The sequence below is a fragment of the Petaurus breviceps genome, unplaced genomic scaffold, assembly GCF_028583685.1.
Source record: "Petaurus breviceps papuanus isolate PSGF00001 unplaced genomic scaffold, PetGlider_PUasm1.0 185, whole genome shotgun sequence".
In the NCBI taxonomy this organism is placed as follows: domain Eukaryota; kingdom Metazoa; phylum Chordata; class Mammalia; order Diprotodontia; family Petauridae; genus Petaurus; species Petaurus breviceps.
The window spans coordinates 17,693,410-17,714,634 of NW_027185797.1; the positions used below are offsets into that span (position 1 = coordinate 17,693,410).

Genomic DNA, 21,225 nt, shown 5'->3' on the forward strand with positions numbered 1-21,225 from the left:
GGGGGGGGGGGGGGGGGGGGAGCACGGCCCGGCGGGAGGAGGGCACACGGTCCGGGTCAGGCCTCACCCCGCCCCCGGCCGCAGCCCCGAGCTCAGGCTCCCGCGTGTCACGGATGACTGCGGGTTTGGGGCAGGAGCGAGACCCCCTCCCCCACGAGTGCCCAGCTGCGGGGTGGGCGTCGCCAGGACCCCCCGGGGCGGCCGCGTGCGGCCCAGAGCCGGCGCCGGGGCCGGGGGGCGGGGCGGGGGTCCTACCGCAGGATGTTGTCGGCGTAGGTGAGCAGCAGCCGCGAGGCCTCCAGGAAGGTTTCGCGGGGGTTCTGGCACAGCTCCGACACGGCCCTGGAGAGGGCGGGCGCCGAGGGCCCGAGCGCGGCGGCGGCCGCGGCAGCCATCCCCTCCGTTCCGCTCCGCTCCGGCTCCGGCTCTGCTCCGGCTCGGACTCCTCTTCCTCCTCCTCCTCCTCCTCCTCCGGCCCCCGCCCCCTGCACTGAGCAGGCGCCCGCCCCGCCCGCCGGCCCGCCGGGGATGGAGCGAGCCGCGGCCACGCGCGCTCGGCTCTGCCGGCCACCCGCGGGTGAGGGCGCGTCCTTGACACGCCCCCGGCCTGGCTGGAGCTCCCCCCGCCGGGTCCGCGCCCCCCCGCGGGGAGAGGCGCCCGCCGGGCCTGGGCTGAGCCCCGGGGGCCCGTGCGCGGTCCCCCGGCCTCGGACGCTTCCCCCGGGGCTTGGGGGGGCCTCTGACCGCGGCCCCGGGCAGCCACCTTTCCTTTGTCCGCCACGTGGCGGGCCAGGCCTCCTCGGGCCCTTTCTGCGGCCCTGGCTGGGAGGCGCCAGGCAGACCCCGGCCCCGCTCCCTGTCTTAAGTCACTTTTGTGGCCCCCGCGTCAGGGCCGGCTTGGTTAAGGGTGCCCCAGCACCCCGGGGCTCGGCCGGGTCGGGCTCCTGCGCCGGGGCCCCGGCCTGCACCCTCCCTCCGCCCCCAGTGGCCCCACGGCCGGCATGCCCCTGCCTCCGAGCAGCTCTGCTGGGAGCCCTGGGCCGACACACCCGCGAGTGTCCCTGGGACTCCCCTTTTGTGCCCAGATGGAGAGCCCGCGGCCTCCCTGCTGGGCCTGAGCCCCAGGTTAGGTTAGCTCAGACCCGCGTTTGCTGCGTCTTCTCTCCCCCTCCGCCCTGCACCCTGACCCGGGGAGAGCCCCCGGAGAAGCCCTTCTCTGGTTGCATCTTAGAGCCTGGATCAGAAAGTGACCCAGCTGTTGACTGTGGGGGGGAAGCTTTGGTTCTGGTCTGAGAGTAAATGTCGGGTCATCGATCTCCCGTGAGATCTCCTGATCCTCAGTCTCCTCTATCAGATGGAGGGTCTGTTCTAGACCCTTCCCGACGTCCCTTCCAGCTCTAAATCCACATACGATCAATGTAAGTAAGCCATGCAGAACACATATATGTATGTGTGCATGTATAATATAAACGCACCCCCTTTATAATTTTCTTGATTTGATCCTATTCCGTGCTAAGGAACTCAGAAAGCACTCTCACCAACCATGTGCTAGGAAGCTTTGCTCCTCCTACACCGAGTTTTGATCTCTGTACCCACCCTTTCTCACCCGTTCCAAGCATCAGTTCTAGAATTCACCAGTTTGCCTTCACTCTGTCTCTAGAATCTGTTATCACCACCATGCCCCAGTACAGGGATGAGTGCTACCACCTGCCTCCTTTGTGGGGTCATCCTTCAGGCCCTGCCCTCTGACTGTGGGTGCATTGCATGTGCTGGGTCCTCTTCTTTCTCGATGGCCTCTAACCTCGAGCTGGCAGGGGTTCAGTCATTCTATTGGGGCAGGTAACTTCTGCACCTATATTGGCCATCATCTCTTTCCTGAGCCATCATCCTTCATCCACAGGTACAAGTCCCACTGGGTGTTCTGTAGCTGCCTATGTGACCCTGAACATGACCCACTTTGCTGCTTTTCTCCTGGAACCGAACCCTCTTCCTAATTGCCCTATTTCTTTGGAGAGCACCACCACCTTTCCAGTCACCCAGGTTCACACCCTCAGTCATGCTCAGCCCTTCAGTCTTCCCCATTCCTGATAGTCAGGGGCGGCTAAGTCTTACAGCATCTCCAACATCTGGCTGCTTCTCCAAACTTGCCCCCCTTCTCACCTCTCATCTTGAGCACTGCAGCAGCCTCCTAATCTCCAGCCTGTCCTCAGAGCTGACAGAGTGACAATCCTAGAGCACATGTTTGACCACATCAGCAAAAAAACAAAAATAAACTCTAGTATCTCCCTGTTGATGATAGGATAAGATACCAGCACCTCTGTAATTCAGACTCCTTCACTTTCTCCATCTAGACCACTTGACATCAAGGAGAATTGCAGCTAACCTGAATCTGAATCCTCCTTCAGACACTGGAGCATGGCACAACTTTTCGGTGCCAAAGTTTGTCATCTGTAGCATGATGTCGATGACTTCTGAAGGCAGACAGCCTCCACAATCCTTTCTAGCTCTAAGTCTGTGATTCCACGACACCCTTCCGAGGCACAGGACTCTCGTTTTCACAAGCTCTACGATCCTACCCAGCTGGTTTACGTGCTCTTCCCTAACCCTCACATTGCATTTTCAGTCTCCATGCCTCTGCACAGGCTGCCCCTCACCTCCCGAGCTGCATTCCTTCCTCGTTTCTACTTCTGAGAATCCATAATTACTTTCAAAGCTGAGCTAGGGAGGGCTTCTTCCATGAAGCCTCTTCTGAGTCCCTCCCAGCTGCAGGTGCTTCCCCAAATGACTGCCTATATATTTTATATTTCTTTTGTGTCCATGGGATTTCCCCTGATAGATTGTAAGCTTCTGGAGGGCAGGGACTATTTCCTTTTGATTTTTTCATCCTCAGCTCTGCAGAATGCCTGTCACACAGTAGTCATTTGTTGACTACATGATTCCCACAGTAAATTCCTACCCTGATAGATAGTTGTTTGTTCCTTATGTCATTGTAATCTTTCCTTTAGCTTGAAAGGACTTAATAACGAATTGGTTTGTCATTTCTGATTACCTTCAGCAAACTTCTCTCCCCAGTGTGCACTTCTTAGGTTTTGTCCCGCTTTTTAATATCCCACCCAATGCCTCCCTTTTTTGGGTGATCATGTGGTCCAAGAACCACGGATGATGCTTAAGTTGTCATTGTAATCTGGAAGCTGGGTTCAAATCTTGCCTGTGGCATGTACTACCTGTGTGAATATGGCTAAATCAGTTAACCTCTTAGTGCCCCAGGTAATTCCAAAACTACAAATTACAGTTACTGATTTGTATAGGTGGAAAGAGTTTCCCTGACGGGAGTTCTTCCATCCTTAGAGTTCTGGATTCTCCCCCACCACCCAAACCCCAAAGAAAACACAAAAGGCCACAAAACTTGGCCCCATGCCACATGTAATGAATAAAAATTAATAACTACCTTTCTTTCTACTTCATACTCTTTTTCCTTCTTTCAACATCACCTCATAATCTGTCAGTGGTATCATTCAACTTCAGAAAAGAGGCTTAATATGATGAATATTCCACATTTTTGTGTAGCTCTCCCCTACCCCTCACTCTCCCACCTCTTCATTTCCATATTGATATTTGTATATATGTATAATTTTAAGCATCTGTAGCAGCAAGCACCCCGGCTTCCCCAGGGTGTCTGCCCATACAGGTTCTTGGATCTGCTTTGATAAAGGAAAGCAACTCAAAATGGGTTAACAAGCTTACTTTAATCAGTCAGACATAATATCGTTTACCTTGTTCAGGGGAAAAGGTCAGCACCCCGAACTTCAAAGTATACAGGCAGAATTATCAAGACAGAAACAGATCAAGTAGACAGATTTCCAAACTGTCCAACCATTACATCCATACCCAGTCAACATCTGGGTTTCCACATCTGGGTTTTTCAAAGCCGGGGGGGCCCTGGACAACGGCTTCCCAGAATACAGATCAAATCACAGAACACTTCTCAAAGTGAGCCCCCAAAACAAAGCCTCACATCAGGGCTTGTATAGCCTTTTCCTGGCTCAGAGAATGTAACAACCTTATTGACTCACTGGCCAATCAAGAAGTATCTACTGAAAAACAAGCCTCCCACCCCAGGCTTCAGGTGCACTTTAGCCTAGGGGCAGGGAAGATCTTCCAAATTTGCATTCCCATTACAGCATCTCTCTAGTCAGAAACTGTGGGACCTACTAAATTTTTACTGTTTCCTCTCTATGAAATGGAAAATAATGTCAACTTGCAAAGACTATGACAACAGAGTCCAGGCTTTGTTCAATCCTACTGAGCCAGAAAGATTCTAAGTATGAGTAGGCAATAGATTATGTCATCTGAGGACCAGCCCAGCTGTGTTTGGAGATGCTCATCACCAAAGGTTGGCCATCAGGCAATGAACTATAAGTCCACAGCAACTCGTATTAGCCATTTGTCAGGGTCGGAAGGGGTTTTGCTCTCCCTTTGTGGAGAAGTGCGTATAATGAAAAGCTTATGGCTGTCTTGCATATGTATTATGGTTTGTAGACATATCTTTCCTCTTATATTATCAACTCTTTAGCACAGAAACCCTTATTTTTGTGTCTACGTATCTTCCCCTGATAAGTGCTTTGTTACAGTTAATAAATTTGTTGTTGAATTGACTTTTCCTCAGATGAATGCATTAGAGCATTTAAAGCTGGAAGGTCATCTAGTCACCCCCCTTATTTATAATTGAGGAAGAGGTATCCTCTGGAGCTTGTCCTTTGCCCATTCCAGAGGCAGTGAGTAGCAGAGTTAAGATTCAAATTCAGCCCCCTGGCTTAAGCTAGTAACCGCACCTTAGCAAACTGAATTTCACTGTCCCTAGCATTTTACTTTTTTTTACATCCTACATCCAGTTCATCATAGAATCCTGTCATTTTTTTCCTTCACAAAATTACATGCATCTTATTTCCACTCTGTCCCTACAACAAATCTCTAGTCTTAGACTAAGTTTTCTCCCCTTGATATTACTGTAATCTGTCATCCCCAGTATCCCTGCCACTGGCACCAGTTTTCTCAGGGAAGTACAGAATGATACTGCTGATGTCCCCTTTTGTCTCTAACCTTCCATCATCCTAGAAAGACAAAGTTTCTCCTTTTATTGCCAGACTCTGTCAGCTCTGTTCAAATGGAGTTTATCTCTTATTCCTGTCCAACTTCATGCTTCTCTCTACATCTGGAACATCAACTTCCTTTGAATCTGACAAGTATTTTCTCTTCTTACTCCAAGATTTCCTCTATGGAGGCTGAATGGAATAAATGGGGTGTGAATTTTAAATTGGTCTTTAGGACTGGTTGTAGCACTCACCAACCTCAAGGCTGTTCTTGGCTCATCTCCTTGTTCCCATGTGACCCAGACTTTATTGCCTTTTCTCATCTCCCAATTCCCTCTAGATTTTATTGTGTTCTGATAGAAAATAAGAAACATGGAACTTCTTTGATTCCTTTTGCACCTGTTAGGCAAAATATTGCAGAACTAAATTCTGGTTCACCAAAAGAACCTTCCAACTTTTCTCTTGTACCCATACTAAGCAGTTTTATTTAGGTATTGGCTAAAAAACTGGCTTCCACTGTACTTTGTTTCTTTGAAGTATAACTTATGTATTTGATATACAAATAAAATGACCCACACTTTTAGAATTACTCACAACTTTTAGAATCCCCTCAAAGGAATACTCTAGTTCTCACTTCCCTGTTCTCTCTCCCTACGGGTGACCTCACCACCTTTTTGAAGGCCACAACCACAGCATAGCAATGCCATGCCATTTTTTTTTTCCAGGAATATTTAATCTGACCTCATTTAATCCAATTTCCTGTCCTATGATATCACTGAAATGAAATCATGAAATTTTCTCTCTTTTTTTTTTTTGGAAGGGCAATTGGGGTAAGTGACTTGCCCAAGGTCACATGACTAGTAAGTGTTAATTGTCTGAGGCCACATTTGAACTCAGGTCCTTCTGACTCCAGGGCTAGTGCTCTATTCACTGTGCCACCTAGCCACCCCTGAAAACATGATTATTAATGAACTCCATTTACCAGTGTAATGAGATTACACTATGGCCACAGGGACTGAGGGAGGCCTGGTTACAAGGATAGATAAGATCTAGGATGTCCCACTCCTTATTTCTAGGGACATGGTGCTTTCTACCTTTGGGTGGGGCAGGAGGAGGGCCTTGACTAGGCTCTCACTTTTCTACTCTCCAATTTCCAGGAAAGGTAGTGGATTAGAAATATGTCATCTACTAGAGTATAGAGGTACAATGAACTTTTAGGGATAGAGGATAAGAGCCATTTTCCTTGACTGTTGTAAGGGGGAAGATAGTAGCTTATGCTCCCTTCTACTAATGTGTGATACACAAAAGACAAAAAATAATTACACATATGGAACAAAGATAATCCAAGTAAGAAATAATAAATCGGGAGTTATACACATTAGGGTAGATAACAGAAGACACAGAAACAAATGGGCTCTTTAACTTGCCAGCAAGATTTTATCAACCAAGAAATGAATGATCCTAATGTCTGCTCTTAGCAGTCCCTAGGGGACAAGGGTTGGGAATCAAGGGACATTTTAAAAAGTCAGCTTTCCTCCTATCTGAGGCTCTAGGGGCTCCCATTGGCCATCCCTTTTTCTCTTGCTTGGTCTCTCTTAAAATTCTGGCTTTTCCAAGTCTCCCAATCCAAAATAATTTTCCCCTTATGTGATGTATGTAACATCAAAGTTTCAAAGGTTTCTCAGCTAAATTGTTATGTCTCCCCAAAGGGATGGATGTCTGAGGCATGTATTGCATTTGGAGGGAGTGTTACAACAAAATTGAAGGACATTACTCCTTCCTAATTTTCCCAAATGTTTCTATAGCTTTTGACTATACTTTTGAACCCTTTTCCTGACCTTGACCTTCCAAAATGCAATACTAGTCTGATTTACTTCTCTAAATGTTGTCATAATATTTCCTTTTGAAATTTCTTGTTAAGGTACCTCCTATTAGGGATTTTATTTCAGTTCTCTTACCAAAGTCCTCAACCATGTAATATACTTCAGTGGTTTCAAATGCTCTCTGTTTGCTGGTAACTTTTTTTTTTTTAATGATTATGATGAATAGGTTTTTTGATTGAACTTTCCAGGGTTGAATTCTCTCCAATTTTCTGGTTGTTATTTTCCAAGTGAGCTATGTTGCACTAAAGTTCACCTCTACTAAAATCCTACTGAAATGCCTCCTCATAGAGATAATCACTTGGAATCTTGAAGCCTAGACTAGTAGAGTTCAAGCTACAGCAAGTCTGACCAGGAGGGACAGGCTTTATGTTAAGGGCCTGGTTATAGTCTGTAGGATTCTCTTCCACTGACCATTCCAGCTAAGTATTGAGAGGATGGCTACGTTGCCCAGTATTTATTCATTAGTGTAACTCCGGTCCCCTTGGTGTGGGACTCTCCTTATTGGTGGAGGTGAATGTCCTGTTCTACATGAGGATTCAGGTAAGGGGTTGGTGAGAATGGCTCCAGCCTTCTTCAATCCCCTTCCAGACTCTTCTAGCTTAGAGGCACTTTTGGCTATCAAAAGGATGGAAGAGGCTAACCTCATGTCAGGTTGCTGAAGAAAAAGCCTCTGGGAACACATGAAAAAAGCTGGAAGTGTTCAGATGTCAGGGAAGTTTCCCCTAGAGGGAGATCCAGACCCCTCTCTTAGTTAAGCTAAAGTATCTTGCTCCCAATGGGAGAGCCTGGTATAACAGCAATTTTTGAAAACTATGTATGCTACCAAGGAAGGGTTGCAAACTGTTTCAGTGGAAGGACAAACTTCAGTGGACCGCTGTCTATGATCTCATCTTTGTGGGTACCTCTTCTCTGGGCACAGATTTCAGTCTACTTCCTCTCATCCTGCATGATTTTTATTCAAATCTTTGCACAGATTTTCTACAGAAAATCCATCCAAATCAACAAGCATTTATTAAACACTTACTGTATGTCAGGCACTGAATTGAGCGCTGGGATACAAAGATAAACGAAAACAGTCTCTACTCCCTACTACTCCCTACTTAATGACTGTGTACAAACAAAAATATAGGATGATCAGAGATAATCACAGAGGGAAGGAACTAGCATTAAGGGGGATGGAGAAAGTATTCTTGAAGAAGGTAAGATTTGGGCTGAGACTTGAAGCCAGGGAATGGAGGAAGTGGAGATGAGGAGGAGAGAATTCCTGGCACGAGAGACACGATGAAAATGTATGTAGTTGAGCAGTGGAGTTTTTTGTTTGAGGAACTGCATGGACGACTGTGTTATTGGATCACAGAGCACTTTGGAAGGGGTGAAATAAGCTGGGGAGGGAATAAGATGTAAGAAGACTGGAAAGGCAGGGAAGGGCCAGGCAGTGAAGAAGTCAAACAGAATATTTTATTTTTGACATTGGAGGTTAATGGGAAAACACTGAAGTTTATGGAACAAAGAGGTAATGTGGTCAGACTTGTGCATTTGGAAGATCAGTTTGAGTGCTGAGTGGATGATAGGGGAGGAGAGGAAGAGTCAGGACGGCAAGACCAACTACCAGGCCATTGCAGTAGTCCAGGTATAAAGTGATAAGGACCTACACTAGGTCAGGGAGAAGGGGACCTATATGAGAGAAGTTATGAAGGTAGAATGACTGTAACTTGGCCAACAATTAGATATGGTGGTAAGAGACAGAAGGGGAGGAGGACACTTGGGTTGTGAGTCTGGATAATGGGGAAGATGGTGGTGCCCTCCACGACAGTAATAGGGAGCTTAGGAAGAGGGAAGGGTTTGATGGGAAAAATAAGGAGTTCAGTTTTGGACATGTTAAGCATGGGATGGGTCATTTAGTTTGAGATGTCCAGTAGACAATTGGAGATATAAATCTGGGGGCCATGAATGAGATTGGGCCTAGATTCAGAGTATTAAATCCAGATCAGGATCCTTTCTCTTCCGGTTCTCTGCCTTGTGGAAATCCCATGTAATCCATGAAAATATAGGAATAACTCATCTATGAATTGTCCAGTAAGTTATTTAATAAGTTTCTCCTCATTCTGAAGTTTGTATAAAATTGCTTCTAGTTTAAATCACTCAAGACAGCTGAAAATCCATTAAGATTTTTTGTAAAAAGTCTCAATATTAGGATCACAGATGTAGAATTGTAAGGGACTAGGTGGTCTAAGCCCTCATTTTTTTTACAAATGAGATAACTGAGCCTAGAGAGAACTGGTGACTTGCCTGAGGCCACACAGACAGAGAATGGCAGAGCCAGGGTTTGAAGACTCAGGGCCTTCTTGTTCCAAATCCAGCAGTCTTTTCCCCGTGCAAGCAGGTCTTTCTTATTTTCAACTCACCTCTTTCTTTCCCTATTTTTCATGTTTGCCCCTTTTGTCCTCAATGAAAAGTTGGCCATTATATCCCAAATAGTAATTTTCCATAAATATGAAGATTAAAACTACCTCCTAATCTTTCTTTAAACATTATTGCTTTGAGCTGCCAAAAAAATCCCTGTATGGATCAGTGCTGATTTGTGATTTCTAAATTGTATTTGTATTTTTTCTTGCTCTCTTTTTTATGAATTTTCTTTAAATTTGACATTTATTAATGGAAAACAGCATTTTTAATGTTGAAGTTCTTGGCTAAAGTGCTGTTATACTCCTTCTAAAAGAACTGTGACCTCTAGTCAGGGACCAATGAGAAGACCTCCCACTTCTGTTCTCTCTAGTTCTTAGCTCTGAGGCCTACCATCTCCTTAGTGACTAGATCCCAGCTGTAAGTGCCAGTCTTTATTCTAGATTCTTTGGACATGAAAGGTTGGGGCTTGGGAAGCAACCTCCTTCAGTTCTCAGGCTGTGTACAAACACATCTGTCACCATGTGCTTCTGTGTCAAGATCCTGCTGCAGTACTGCCAGGATTTGGAGGGAAGATCCCCTCCAGAACTTACTGCATTCAGAAAGGGGCACAGGACAGTCCTCAAAACTTCCTCAAGAGTTCAGTCCTTCCTCCAGAGCTGACTGCTAAGAGCTGACAGTCTTTCTGATGGATTAAATTGGGGTCAGTGAAATCCTGTCTCCTCTGTTTTCCCACATCAGTGAATATGCAGGAAAAGGGCACTGTGGCCATCCACAAAAAGAGACAAGTTCTTTTTCTCTGCCAGTCCTCAGCTGAAGCTACTCAAAAATCTAACACCCTTACATACTGGAAAAAAGTCCCTCAAAATTAAACACCCTGTAATTTAATTAAATGGATTTTGGAATTCTATTAATCAGGCATCCCCTGATTAACTCCTTCCCCATACTTAAGCAATAACACAAGGCAATATGCATTTACTAAATAAGTGGGTGTGAATTGAGAGAAGGGAGAGATAAAGGCAGTGAATAGGATTGGAAGACTTTATTGGGGAAAAAATAAGAGATTAGAACAGCGTATTTTGCAAATGTGATACCCATAGCAGCTGCTATGAATATGCAGGCATATTCCCAGGTTTGAATTGTAAGATATAACAGACTCTCTTCCTTGAACATGAAACTAAAACATTTATTCAAACATGGGAAAGCCAAAGCCATCATAGTAACAAAAAGACTATATACATTGCCAATGCAGGGAGTACTGACACTCCCAAGCCTCCACAAACAGGTTCCAGAAGGCAAAAATCCTCCCTCTCTCACTCAGGCTAGGCGCTCCACCCCTTGGCAAGCTTCTCCCACTGTGCGCTCCATGTGATCGAGTAGGCTTATGAAGGGGCAGGGAAGATCTTCAAATTCCCTTGACATTACATAGGGTAGTCATTTGGGTTAGAGTAAGAAAAGGTTGGGGAACATGTATTTTGGGGAATAAGTAGTGGACCAAATTAATTAGAATGTTAAGTTAGTAGAGGAGTAGAATATATAGAGATAGACTGTAAATTATCTGAATTCAATATAATATTCATGAATTTTAACTTTACACTATATAGGTAATACAATTTTACACAAACATATCTGAGCATTTTCACCTCCTCCTACTTATCTTAGAGTTAAGGAAACTAAAGTCCAGAAAAGTAAAGTTATTTTTCCAAGGTCACACAACTAATGTCACACTGTATTAAAATCCAGGTCTCTGTAATCCTAGAAACCAGTGAAATTTATATAGCACCTTAAGTTTTGCAGAGTATTTTATAAATATTATCCCGAGATAAATGCTGTTGTTGAAACTGAGGTACAGAGAGATTGCACAGTGAGTGTTTGAAGTGGCCTCTGAACTATGGTCTTCCTGATTCCAGATCCAGTATGATATCTACTTCACCATTTAGCTGCCTTTATGGTACTGAAATGTACTGAACTGTTTTTCAGAGGAGACACAGACATCTGTTGACATATTCTGGTTACACAGAGTTACTGAAAATGCTACAGTATTTTCCCCCCTCCCACAAGGAAGGGAATCAGAATCTGGAATAAAATGAAGTTGCTATTTGTTCATTCTTGACTTCTTTTTCTTAACTGATTCGTTACTTCTTGTCCAATATTATCTTGTAATATGATAAATGAACATTACCTGTAAGTGTGTTCTAAAATTTTAAAGTAAGTTTGTGAAACACTTGGGAAACCTGGGGGAAAAAGACCAACACTATAGTTTTTTGTTTTTGTGGCAAAACATTCTATAGAAATAGTTCTCAAGCTTTTTGGCCTCAGAACCATTTTGCATTCTTAAAAATCACTGAGGATCCCCCCAAAGAGTTTTTGTTTATGTGGGGTTTATCTGTCAGCATTTACTATATTAGGAATTTAAAACTGCTGAATATTATTATGAAAATAGTTTTGACCTCATAGATCTTTGAAAGGATCTCAGGGATACCTATTGATGCCCATCCACACTGAGGACCACTGATGCACAAGAATGAGGACAAGTAGCAGCTGGGTACTTCCTATCCATTAAAATTAATTTACTTTTATAATAAAAAAAAATATAGCCATTTAGGCCCACAGTCACGGAGGAAGTCTAATACACAATCCAAAGAGAAAAGATTGCACGTAGTAAGGAGCTCAAGGTGCTCCTATTTGCGGATGCCATTTCCGGGAGGAGTCTCCTAAATCAGATCCACAATAACAAAAAACAAAACTAACAACTTGGGCCTCACTGTCCAGAAGAAAAATCAATTGGCTTAAGAATGTCTATTGTCCAGACGATACTATACAATTTGTTGAATAACTGTCTCCATTGTTCAGATGATGCAGTGACAATGGGTCGGATAACCCTCAGAGCCCATTTCTTTGTACCGGTATCTTTGACAGATCCTGCGGATACACAGTGAATGGGGCCAACAACTGAACAAGAGGAAAAAGGATGGGGTTTCTGGGAGCCTGCACTGCTTTTAATAATCCTCACATCTCCCTGAGACAAAGGCCCACCTTTGAAATACCAGTCCCGCTCTAGGGATGTTTCGTGATGCGAATCATCGGATGCACGGACTCTGACGGGCTGAAGCAGCCCAGAGGAGAGCCACGTGGAGTGGGGGAAGAGACTGCAGCATTTGACTACAGAACTGTGCTAGAGAGATGGTCCTAAGGACTGTTATTCGGGAGACACGGAACCAAAAAAAGGCTAGAATTAGGTCAACAACTCTGAAAGTCTTCTTTATCCATTCCGGTGTTTAAATCTGGAAGGGCTCACACCAGGTGGGCTGCAGCGAGACCATACACCAGATTATCGAGATCCTCCAGGGACATCTCGACCATCCCTGCGGGGTTCCTCAATCCGTCGTCTTTGGCTGATAACTGTTATTTCCTAGGGAGCCGTTTTTACGGTCATGCCAAATAATTCATAACTGCCAAGAACGAGCGTTGGAAGAGCGCTCCGAAGGGCAGTAAAAGCCCTTTAGGGGTCTGGGGTGCGGACCGCGGCTCTGCGGCGTGGTGGCCGGCCTGGCTCGCGTCCCGTGGAGGAGAGCGGTGGGTCTCCGTGCCGGTGCCCCCGGAGACGGTTCGGCCTCGGCTATGGGAGGTGCAGGGCGAGCGTGGCGGGAGCTGCAGCTCGGGCCGCCTCCCGCGGTGCGGGCAGGCCCCGTCCCTGCACTATGCACCCAAGGGTACCGAGGGAGCAGGACAGGCCCAATACACCGCAAGTCTCTTAGCGCCCGGCGTAGACAAAGCTGATTGACAGCTGATAGAATCTGTAGCCCAGGGTGCTCTGGGAAAAAGGCATTTACTTGTGTCTGTTTCCTCATTTGCAAAATGAGGTTGGGCTCCGTATCCTCTAAGATCTATCTAAATTTATGCTCCTATGCTTGATGAGTACAATCGGGTCGAATTATATTTAACAGCTACTGCATTTAAAATATATTAAAAAAAAGAAAGAGGCTGCCCCAATGCCAGACCCTCCCATCACCCGAGCCTGCAAGGCTGCTCTTGACTGGGCCGCGGGACGCGCATGCGCAACACTAGCGCAGGAGGAGGAGTGACGTAGCCTCACGCGACGCGTCTTCTCCTTCCACAGCGCAGGCCTGGAGCCCAGAGAAGGAGGGTGGGGGAAGGGAGAAAAGGAGGGCAAGGCCCCGCCCACATCTCTCCACCAGGCCAGGGCGGAGTGGGGAGGGGCGTTGCGTATCGCGTCATCCAAAGGAGGCAGATTGTGGCTGCGCTGCGGCGCGAGGCCGGACCCAGGTACCGGGAGCCGGGAGCTGTGCTCCTCTTCCCTCTCTCCTTCCTCTTAAAGAGGCGACTCTGAGGTCCTCGCTCCCCCAAACCCTTCCGCCTCGGCCCAAAGGCGAGCCCCGCATGTGCGGCCTAGCCACTGGAAGAGGCTTCCGGCAGCGCAGCTACGCAGACGCGGAGAGCCTTTGTCCCCGCGCAGGCGTCGGGTCTTTTGTTTCCTACGCGCAGGCGTGGGGTGTGACCTCACCAGCTAGATCCCGCCCCGTGACCTCTGTCGGGGTTCCTGTTCAGACAGGCGTGGTCTTCCTTTGTCTGAGGGGAGGCTCTAGCCTCCGCGGTTTTGTGGGGCAGCCGTAGGGTAGAGGAGGTTTAAAATCTGCCCCGACTCTTCTTATTCCAGGGACCCAGGGAAAGTTGCTCTCCTCTCGGGGCCTCAGTTTCCTTCTTTGCAAAATGAAAATACCCCGGAGTGTCAAGGCCTAGGTCGCCTCGGGCCTCAGCTACTTGTACAATGAGGAGCCCCCCCCAGCCAGTAATCTGTGATGCCAAGACCCCTTCCCGCCCCAGGCTCCCCCTTTGGAAAGTGCTCCCACTCCAGTGTCTCCGGGGCTGGTCGTCTCCATGATGTGGTGAAATAGCAGCGAGAGGCTCGTGGGCGTGTCTGAGCCCGGGCGGCCCTCCAGCCTCAGTTTACCCAGATGTAGAGTCCGAAGCCTTCCGAGGTGCCCAGGGAGACCCGGGGGGGGGGGGGCGGTCCTGCCCGGCTCGTTCATGCGGCCTTACCCGGCAACCCGAGAACTTTGGGGCACGCCTGGGACCCGGCCCGTCTTGGGGGGCCATAGCGGGACCTTCTCGGATTCAGTGAGCTTAGGATGTGTCCGCAGTCTGTGCGGAGTGCCCGGAGCCCGGGAGGGCCCCAGACCGTGGGGGGCACAGGGCGGCCTGAGCAGGGGGCCCCCTGCGGGGCGCAGGAGACACGGGCAGCACTGGGGGGGACGTGGCATGGGGGCGCAGGGCTCCCCGCAGCGGCCTTCATGCTCTTTGTGTTCAGGCCTGCCTGTGACTTCCCGGTGTGGGCAGCCTCCATGTGGCTCCCGCCAGCGGGCAAAGCTCAGATGGCACTAGGGCGGGGTCCGAGGTCCGAGCCGCTTCGGCCTCCAGGGTTACCCCGCCGGCTCCGGGCCCCTCCTGATAGGCATCTTTAGCCTTTTCTGTGCCTCCTCTTCTAAGTGCGCGGGTGGCGCTTGTCCTCCTTCAGAGGAGAACCAGAATGATGCCTTGTGTTGGGGTAGCGGCGATGCCCTTGGCCCTGGCCTCAGTGGGACTGGAGCAGGCAGGGCCGGCCTCAGCCTCCCTTCCAGAACGCTCACAGGATGCAAACTGATACAACTTAAACAGTTATAAATTTGTTTTAAGTTCATGGGCCCAAGGTTAGGAACTCCTCTTCTAGAGAGGTAAGCCGCACGATATCTATGTCCACAGGGCGGCCTCCGAGGCCTGCTAGCTGAGTGACCACGGCCTTAATCTCAGCCCAGCAGGCAGGAATGAGTTAAACCCCATAAGGTGGCTTCCTCGTGAGATGCCTGTAGCTATTCACTTAAAGCACCATCTTTTGACTACTGGTGTCATTGCAACGTGGCTTGAAGCAGCCGCTTCACGGCTTTGTTCTGGTCTGTTTCAGGAGCCAGCTTCTCACGTCCTGTGGCCACCATGTCGCCATACTGTTTTCAGGAGGTGAGGAAAGTGACACGTGGTGGCGTTCTGCTCTCCAGGTTACTGCCATGGCTAGCTAGAAGTAAACCAAGGTTTTTGTGTGCTGTGCCACAAGCTAACTGTCGAAGGCGAGTTGTGATCACTGGTATTGGATTAGTAACTCCGCTTGGGATCGGAACTCAGTTGGTGTGGGATCGCCTCATCCAGGGACGATGTGGCATTGTTTCACTGCAGGGTGAAGAGTATAAGAATATCCCTTGTAAAGTTGCTGCCTATGTGCCCAAAGGGGCTGATGAAGGGCAGTTTAATGAAGAAAACTTTGTGTCCAGATCAGAAGCTAAATCCATGTCCTTTCCCACCATCTTGGCCATTGGAGCAGCAGAGTTAGCAATCAAAGATTCTGGTTGGCATCCTCAATCAGAAAATGACCAAAGGAATGCCGGTGTAGCTATTGGTATGGGAATGGTTCCCCTGGAAGTGATTTCTGACACAGCTATGATGTTTCAGACAAAAGGGTACAACAAAGTCAGCCCCTTCTTTGTCCCTAAGATCCTGGTTAACATGGCAGCTGGTCAAGTCAGTATCCGTTACCAACTCAAAGGACCCAATCATGCTGTATCAACTGCCTGTACCACAGGAGCACATGCTTTGGGAGATTCTTTCAGATTTATTGTGCATGGAGATGCCGACGTGATGGTGGCTGGAGGAACAGATGCCTGCATCAGCTCCTTGTCTCTGGCTGGATTTTCCAGGGCTCGGGCTCTGAGCACAAACCCTGATCCTAAGTTGGCTTGCCGCCCATTCCATCCAAAGAGAGATGGTTTTGTAATGGGAGAAGGAGCCGCTGTCCTGGTGCTGGAAGAATACGAACATGCTGTTCAGAGAGGAGCCAGGATCTATGCAGAAATCTTGGGCTATGGCCTTTCAGGGGATGCTGGCCATATAACAGCACCCGATCCAGAAGGAGCAGGGGCTGTAAGGTAGAGCTTTTCACATTTGTTCCTCAACTAAGACCATTTTAATCTTCAGCATCCACCCCCTTTGTGGGGACCCAGAGACCCCAGATGGGACCTTATTCCATCCCAGCTTATTTGTTTTTTGCCCCATGCTTACAGGTCTGAGCTCTCTTTCTATCTGAGAGTAAATAGGTAATATGTTAATTAGATAAATGAATCCTTGATATTTTATCAGCCCTCCCACATAATATTATTCTGTAACTCAAGAAAAATACACTTAGAGACTTTCAAGTAGTAAATTTTAAGGCTAGGAATTTCATATGTAGTGGTGAGCTGGTGTGTGAGATGTTTTTAGCCAGCTGGGCTGGGGCATGGAAGAGATTTCATTATGTTTCAAATCACACTCTGCATAGGGGCCTCCATTCTTTCTGTTCTCATCTGCCTTCCTGACAGGGTCACAGGCAGCCCCCAAATCAGAAGGTGCTTGGCAGGTGATAGAGTCTGTGGCCAAAGAAGTTGGTTGGTTGTTTAAAAAAAAATTAGAAAACATACTTGGAATACTAAGGCAAAGCTGCTACAGGTGATATTCTTTGTAGCAGAAACATTTAAAAAATTTTAGCATAGCTTTATTTTTACTTTGGTAAATTTACTTTTCACCTTTTTAAGATTGCTTTACTGTCTTCAATGAAGATATTTTTCAAAAATTACTTGAAAACCTGGCAATCTATGGGCTACATTATTCATTGTCCAAAAATGAAGGCTTTGAAGCCTCTAGTGCTCTCTCTGGGTGTTCCCTCCATTCATGCAGGTTCAGAGTAGTTTTTAATAGTTCAGTGTCAGTGAGACAGGAGGTCCCCAGTGGAGTTCCCCAGAGATCTGTGTTTGGGCCTCACTTTTTTTTTGTCTTTAGATAATTTTTATTAGTTTGTTTGTTTACTTTTAGTTTACAAGATTCAATTCCACAATTCCTTGAGTTTCATATTTTGTCTCCCTCCCTCCCTCCCTTCCCCCCATAGCGGCATATAGTCAAGTATAGGATCTGTAAATACTTGCACATTAGACATTATAGTCAGGTTATAAAGATGGATTGTATCAGATGGAATGAAAAATGGTAAAGAGAACATAAAACCAAACAAGAAAAGGAAAAACAACAGGCAGTTTGCTTCAATCTGGATATAAACTCAGTTCTTTCTAGTTCTTTCTCTGGATATAGACAATTCTCTCCATTATGAGTCTTTTGGGATTGACTTATATCACTGCATTGCTGAGAAGAGTCCAGTCTATCAAAGTTGGTCATCACACATACGTTGTGTCTGTAATTGTGTACAATTTTCTCCTGGTTCTACTCTTCTCACTCAGCATCAGTTCATATAAGCCTCTCCAGGTAAATATGAAGTCCATCTGCTCCTCGTTTCTTATAGAACAATAGTATTCTATAACATGCATATACCACAACTTGTTCGGCCATTCCCCAGTTGATGGGCACCCCCTTAATTTCCAATTCTTTGCTACCACAAAAAGAGCAGCTATAAATATTTTTGTACATATGGGTCTATCTCCCACTTCTATGATCTCTTTGGGATATAACCCTAGGAGTGGTATTGCTGTGTCAAAGGGTATGAAATTGTTTATAGCCCTTTGGGCATAATTCCAGATTGCTCTCCAGAATGGCTGGATCAGTTCACAACTCCACCAGCAATGCATTAGTGTTCCAATTTGCCCATATTCTCTCCAGCATTTGTCATTTTCCTGTTTTGTCATCTTAGCCAATCTGACTGGTGAGATGTGGTACCTCAGAGTTGTTTTGATTTGCATTTCTCTAATTTAGATTTAGAGCATTTCTTCATGTGCTTATAGATATCTTTAATTTCTTTCTCTGAAAACTGCCTGTTCATATCCTTTGACCATTTATCAATTGGGGAATGACTTGTATTGTTATAGATTTGACTCAATTCTCTGTATATTTTAGAAATGAGTCCTTTATCAGAGACATAGGTTGTAAATATTCTTTCCCAATTTCCCACCTCCCTCTTAATCTTGGTTACATTGGCTTTGTTTGTACAGAAGCTTTTCAATTTAATGTAATCCAAATTATCCATTTTATAATGTTCTCTAATTCTTGTTTAGTCATAAAGTATTTCCCTCTCCACAAATCTGACAGGTAAACTATTCCTTGTTTTCTGAGACTGCATACAGTATCAACCTTTATACCTAGATCATGCACCCATTTAGACTTGATTTTGGTATATGGTGTTAGATAATGATCTATGCCCAGTTTCTGCCATACTATATTCCAGTTTTCCCAGCAGTTTTTGTCAAATAGTGAGTTCTTATCCCAAAAACTGGGGTCTTAGGGTTTATCAAATAAGAGATTACTATAGTCGTTGACTTCTGAATCTCGTATGCCTAATGTATTCCATTGATCCACTCCTCTGTTTCTCAGCCAGTACCAAGTAGTTTTGATGACTTCTGCTTTATAACACAGATTGAAATCTGGTATAGCTAGTCCACCTTCCCTAGCATTTCTTTTCATTAATTCCCTTGATATTCTGGACCATTTATTCTTCCAAATGAATTTTGTTACTATTTTTTCTAGCTCTATAAAGTAGTTTTTTGGTAAATTAATTGGTATGGCACTAAATATATAATTTAATTTAATGATTTTGTCATTGACCTGGATGAGAGCAAAGACGGTGTGCTCTGTTCAGCACTGAGCACAGTGCCTGGCACATTGTAGGTACTATAGAAAGCGTATTCTCTCCCTCCACTCCCTTCCTGCTAGACCTGAGGCCATGGACTTTTCCCAGGAAAAAAACACAAATTCATTTTAGTTAGCATATAGTGTCAGTGTGTACAGTTCCTTCATTTTGCACATTAGGAAACTGAGAAGAGAAAAGTAATTTGCTTAAGGTCATACATGGTGTTATACATACACATATGATACATATGTATATATTTTGAATTTTATCTCATAGGTGTAAAGGAATTCTTGGTGTGTAAATTTCCTCCATCAATGCAAATAAGGAAATACATTCCAAATCAGAGTTTTAGAGCTGCCTGGGGGACTGAAGGTTAAGTGACTTGCCCAGAATCATACAACCTATCTGAGTTGGACATGTGACGTTGGGCAACTCTTTATCTTCTGTGGCACTTGCCACTATTATTTTGTTAAGGATTGTTAAATCTAATTCTTTAGGTTTATGTACAGGAAGATCTTAGTCAATCAATATGAAGGAATCTTGCCATACATCCTAAAGATAAAGTGAGTTTCTAACCCAAATTTATCTTCTTTAAAGAGATTACTAAAGGAGAGTATCATTTTCATCGCTATCTGATACAGATGCATATTTTGTGTTTACTAATAAAAGTGTGATTCTAGACAGGGGACATTTATTTTTGATAATTTACCAAATGAAACATCTTTCTTAACTTCATTAGATGTATGGCTGCTGCGATCAGAGATGCAGGCATCTCTCCCGAAGATGTGTCCTATGTCAATGCACACGCTACTTCCACACCTCTAGGAGATGCTGCTGAAAACAAGGCCATCAAACAGCTCTTTAAAGAGCATGCTTATTCCCTCTCAGTGTCTTCCACCAAGGGAGCCACAGGACATTTGTTAGGAGCGGCTGGAGCAGTGGAAGCTGCTTTTACTGCTTTGGCTTGTTACCATAGAACACTGCCACCCACCCTCAACTTGGACTGCTTGGAACCTGAGTTTGACCTCAATTATGTCCCACTGACAGCCCAGGAATGGAAGACAGGAAATAGACGAATTGGATTGACCAACTCCTTTGGCTTTGGTGGGACAAATGCAACCCTCTGTATTTCTGGCATGTAGCATGTATATTTTGTGTGTACCTTAACACAGATGCTTGATACCAATGATGATCAACTGGATAAAGAAATAACATAATATATGGATAAACACGTGGGGTCTCTCCTTGTTGTTTCTGATTTGGGGACTTCAATCACCTACAGACATCTTCTCATGTTTCATCTTCCTTTTTATTTTTCCTTATTTTGAGCTGAAATCTACATCCTTGAGACTTCTACTCATTGACCTTAATTCTGTCTTTTGGAACCCCCAGCATGAGACTGGACCCTTTCCCACAGACTAGCTGTACAAATATTTAAAGACAACTATCTTGATCTCCTTAGATATTTTTTATTCTTCCACAACTATTGCATGTTCTCCATGAGATTAATAATGGTCTCTTCAACACTAAGTTTGCTTCTTAGGAAAGAGGACACCAAATTAAACAGAATAGTATGGCAACTTAATTCTCAGGGAGCTACTTCATGATGTGTTTTATTGGAAAATTAAATATTACTTATACCATTGTTGAAAAAACTTGCTAAAGTGGCAGCTAATTAAAAAAAAATTGGTTAAAACAGGTTTCCTAGCTTGTTTAAAAAATTATTTATTTTTATTTTTAAATTAAATTTTATATTTACTTTTAGTTTATATCATTCATTTCCACAAGATTTTGAGTTACAAATTTTCTCCCCATCTTTTCCCTACCCACCACTCCAAAACATCGATCCCACTGTATACCCCCTCCCCAGATCTGCTCTCTCCTATATCCTCCTCCATTCCCCTTCTGATTTTTCAGTAGGGCAAGATGGATCTCTATACCCCAGTGTCCATATATCTTATTTTCCAGTTGCATGTAAATATATATATTTTAAACATTTTATTTTAAACCTTTGAATTCCAGATTCCCTTCCTCCCTCATCACCCACCCTTACTGGTAAGATAGGCAATTCAATATAGGTTGTACACGTGTAGCTATGCAAAACATTTCCATAGTGGATATATTGTGAAAGACTGACTATATTTCCCTCCATCATATCCTGCCCCCCACTTGTTCTATTCTCTACTTTGATCCTGCCCCTTTT

General features: G+C 45.4%; 2 protein-coding genes across 4 annotated transcripts in view; one reads left to right on the forward strand and one right to left on the reverse strand.

Moving 5' to 3' along the window:
- NGLY1 (N-glycanase 1) overlaps positions 1 to 495 on the reverse strand; it is a 51,687-nt gene extending 51,192 nt beyond the window's left edge. Inside the window, exon 1 of one of the 2 annotated variants that reach the window (XM_069088516.1) lies at positions 256 to 495. In XM_069088516.1, the coding sequence (XP_068944617.1) occupies positions 256 to 395 (140 nt within the window). In that variant the 5' untranslated portion in view covers positions 396 to 495. The remainder of the gene's footprint in view (positions 1 to 255) is intronic. The other variant, XM_069088515.1, reaches the window with a different exon arrangement.
- An 11,502-nt stretch (positions 496 to 11,997) lies between these two features.
- OXSM (3-oxoacyl-ACP synthase, mitochondrial) lies at positions 11,998 to 20,722 on the forward strand. 2 transcript variants are annotated; one of them, XM_069088517.1, is made up of 3 exons: positions 11,998 to 13,663; positions 15,336 to 16,347; positions 19,762 to 20,722. In XM_069088517.1, the coding sequence occupies exons 2-3, from the start codon at positions 15,365 to 15,367 to the stop codon at positions 20,162 to 20,164; spliced, it is 1,386 nt and encodes a 461-aa protein (XP_068944618.1). In that variant the 5' UTR covers positions 11,998 to 13,663; positions 15,336 to 15,364; the 3' UTR covers positions 20,165 to 20,722. The 2 variants fall into 2 exon arrangements, with proteins under 2 accessions (XP_068944618.1, XP_068944619.1); XM_069088518.1 differs by lacking the exon at positions 11,998 to 13,663 and adding an exon at positions 13,753 to 14,376.
- The last annotated feature ends 503 nt before the right edge of the window (positions 20,723 to 21,225 follow it).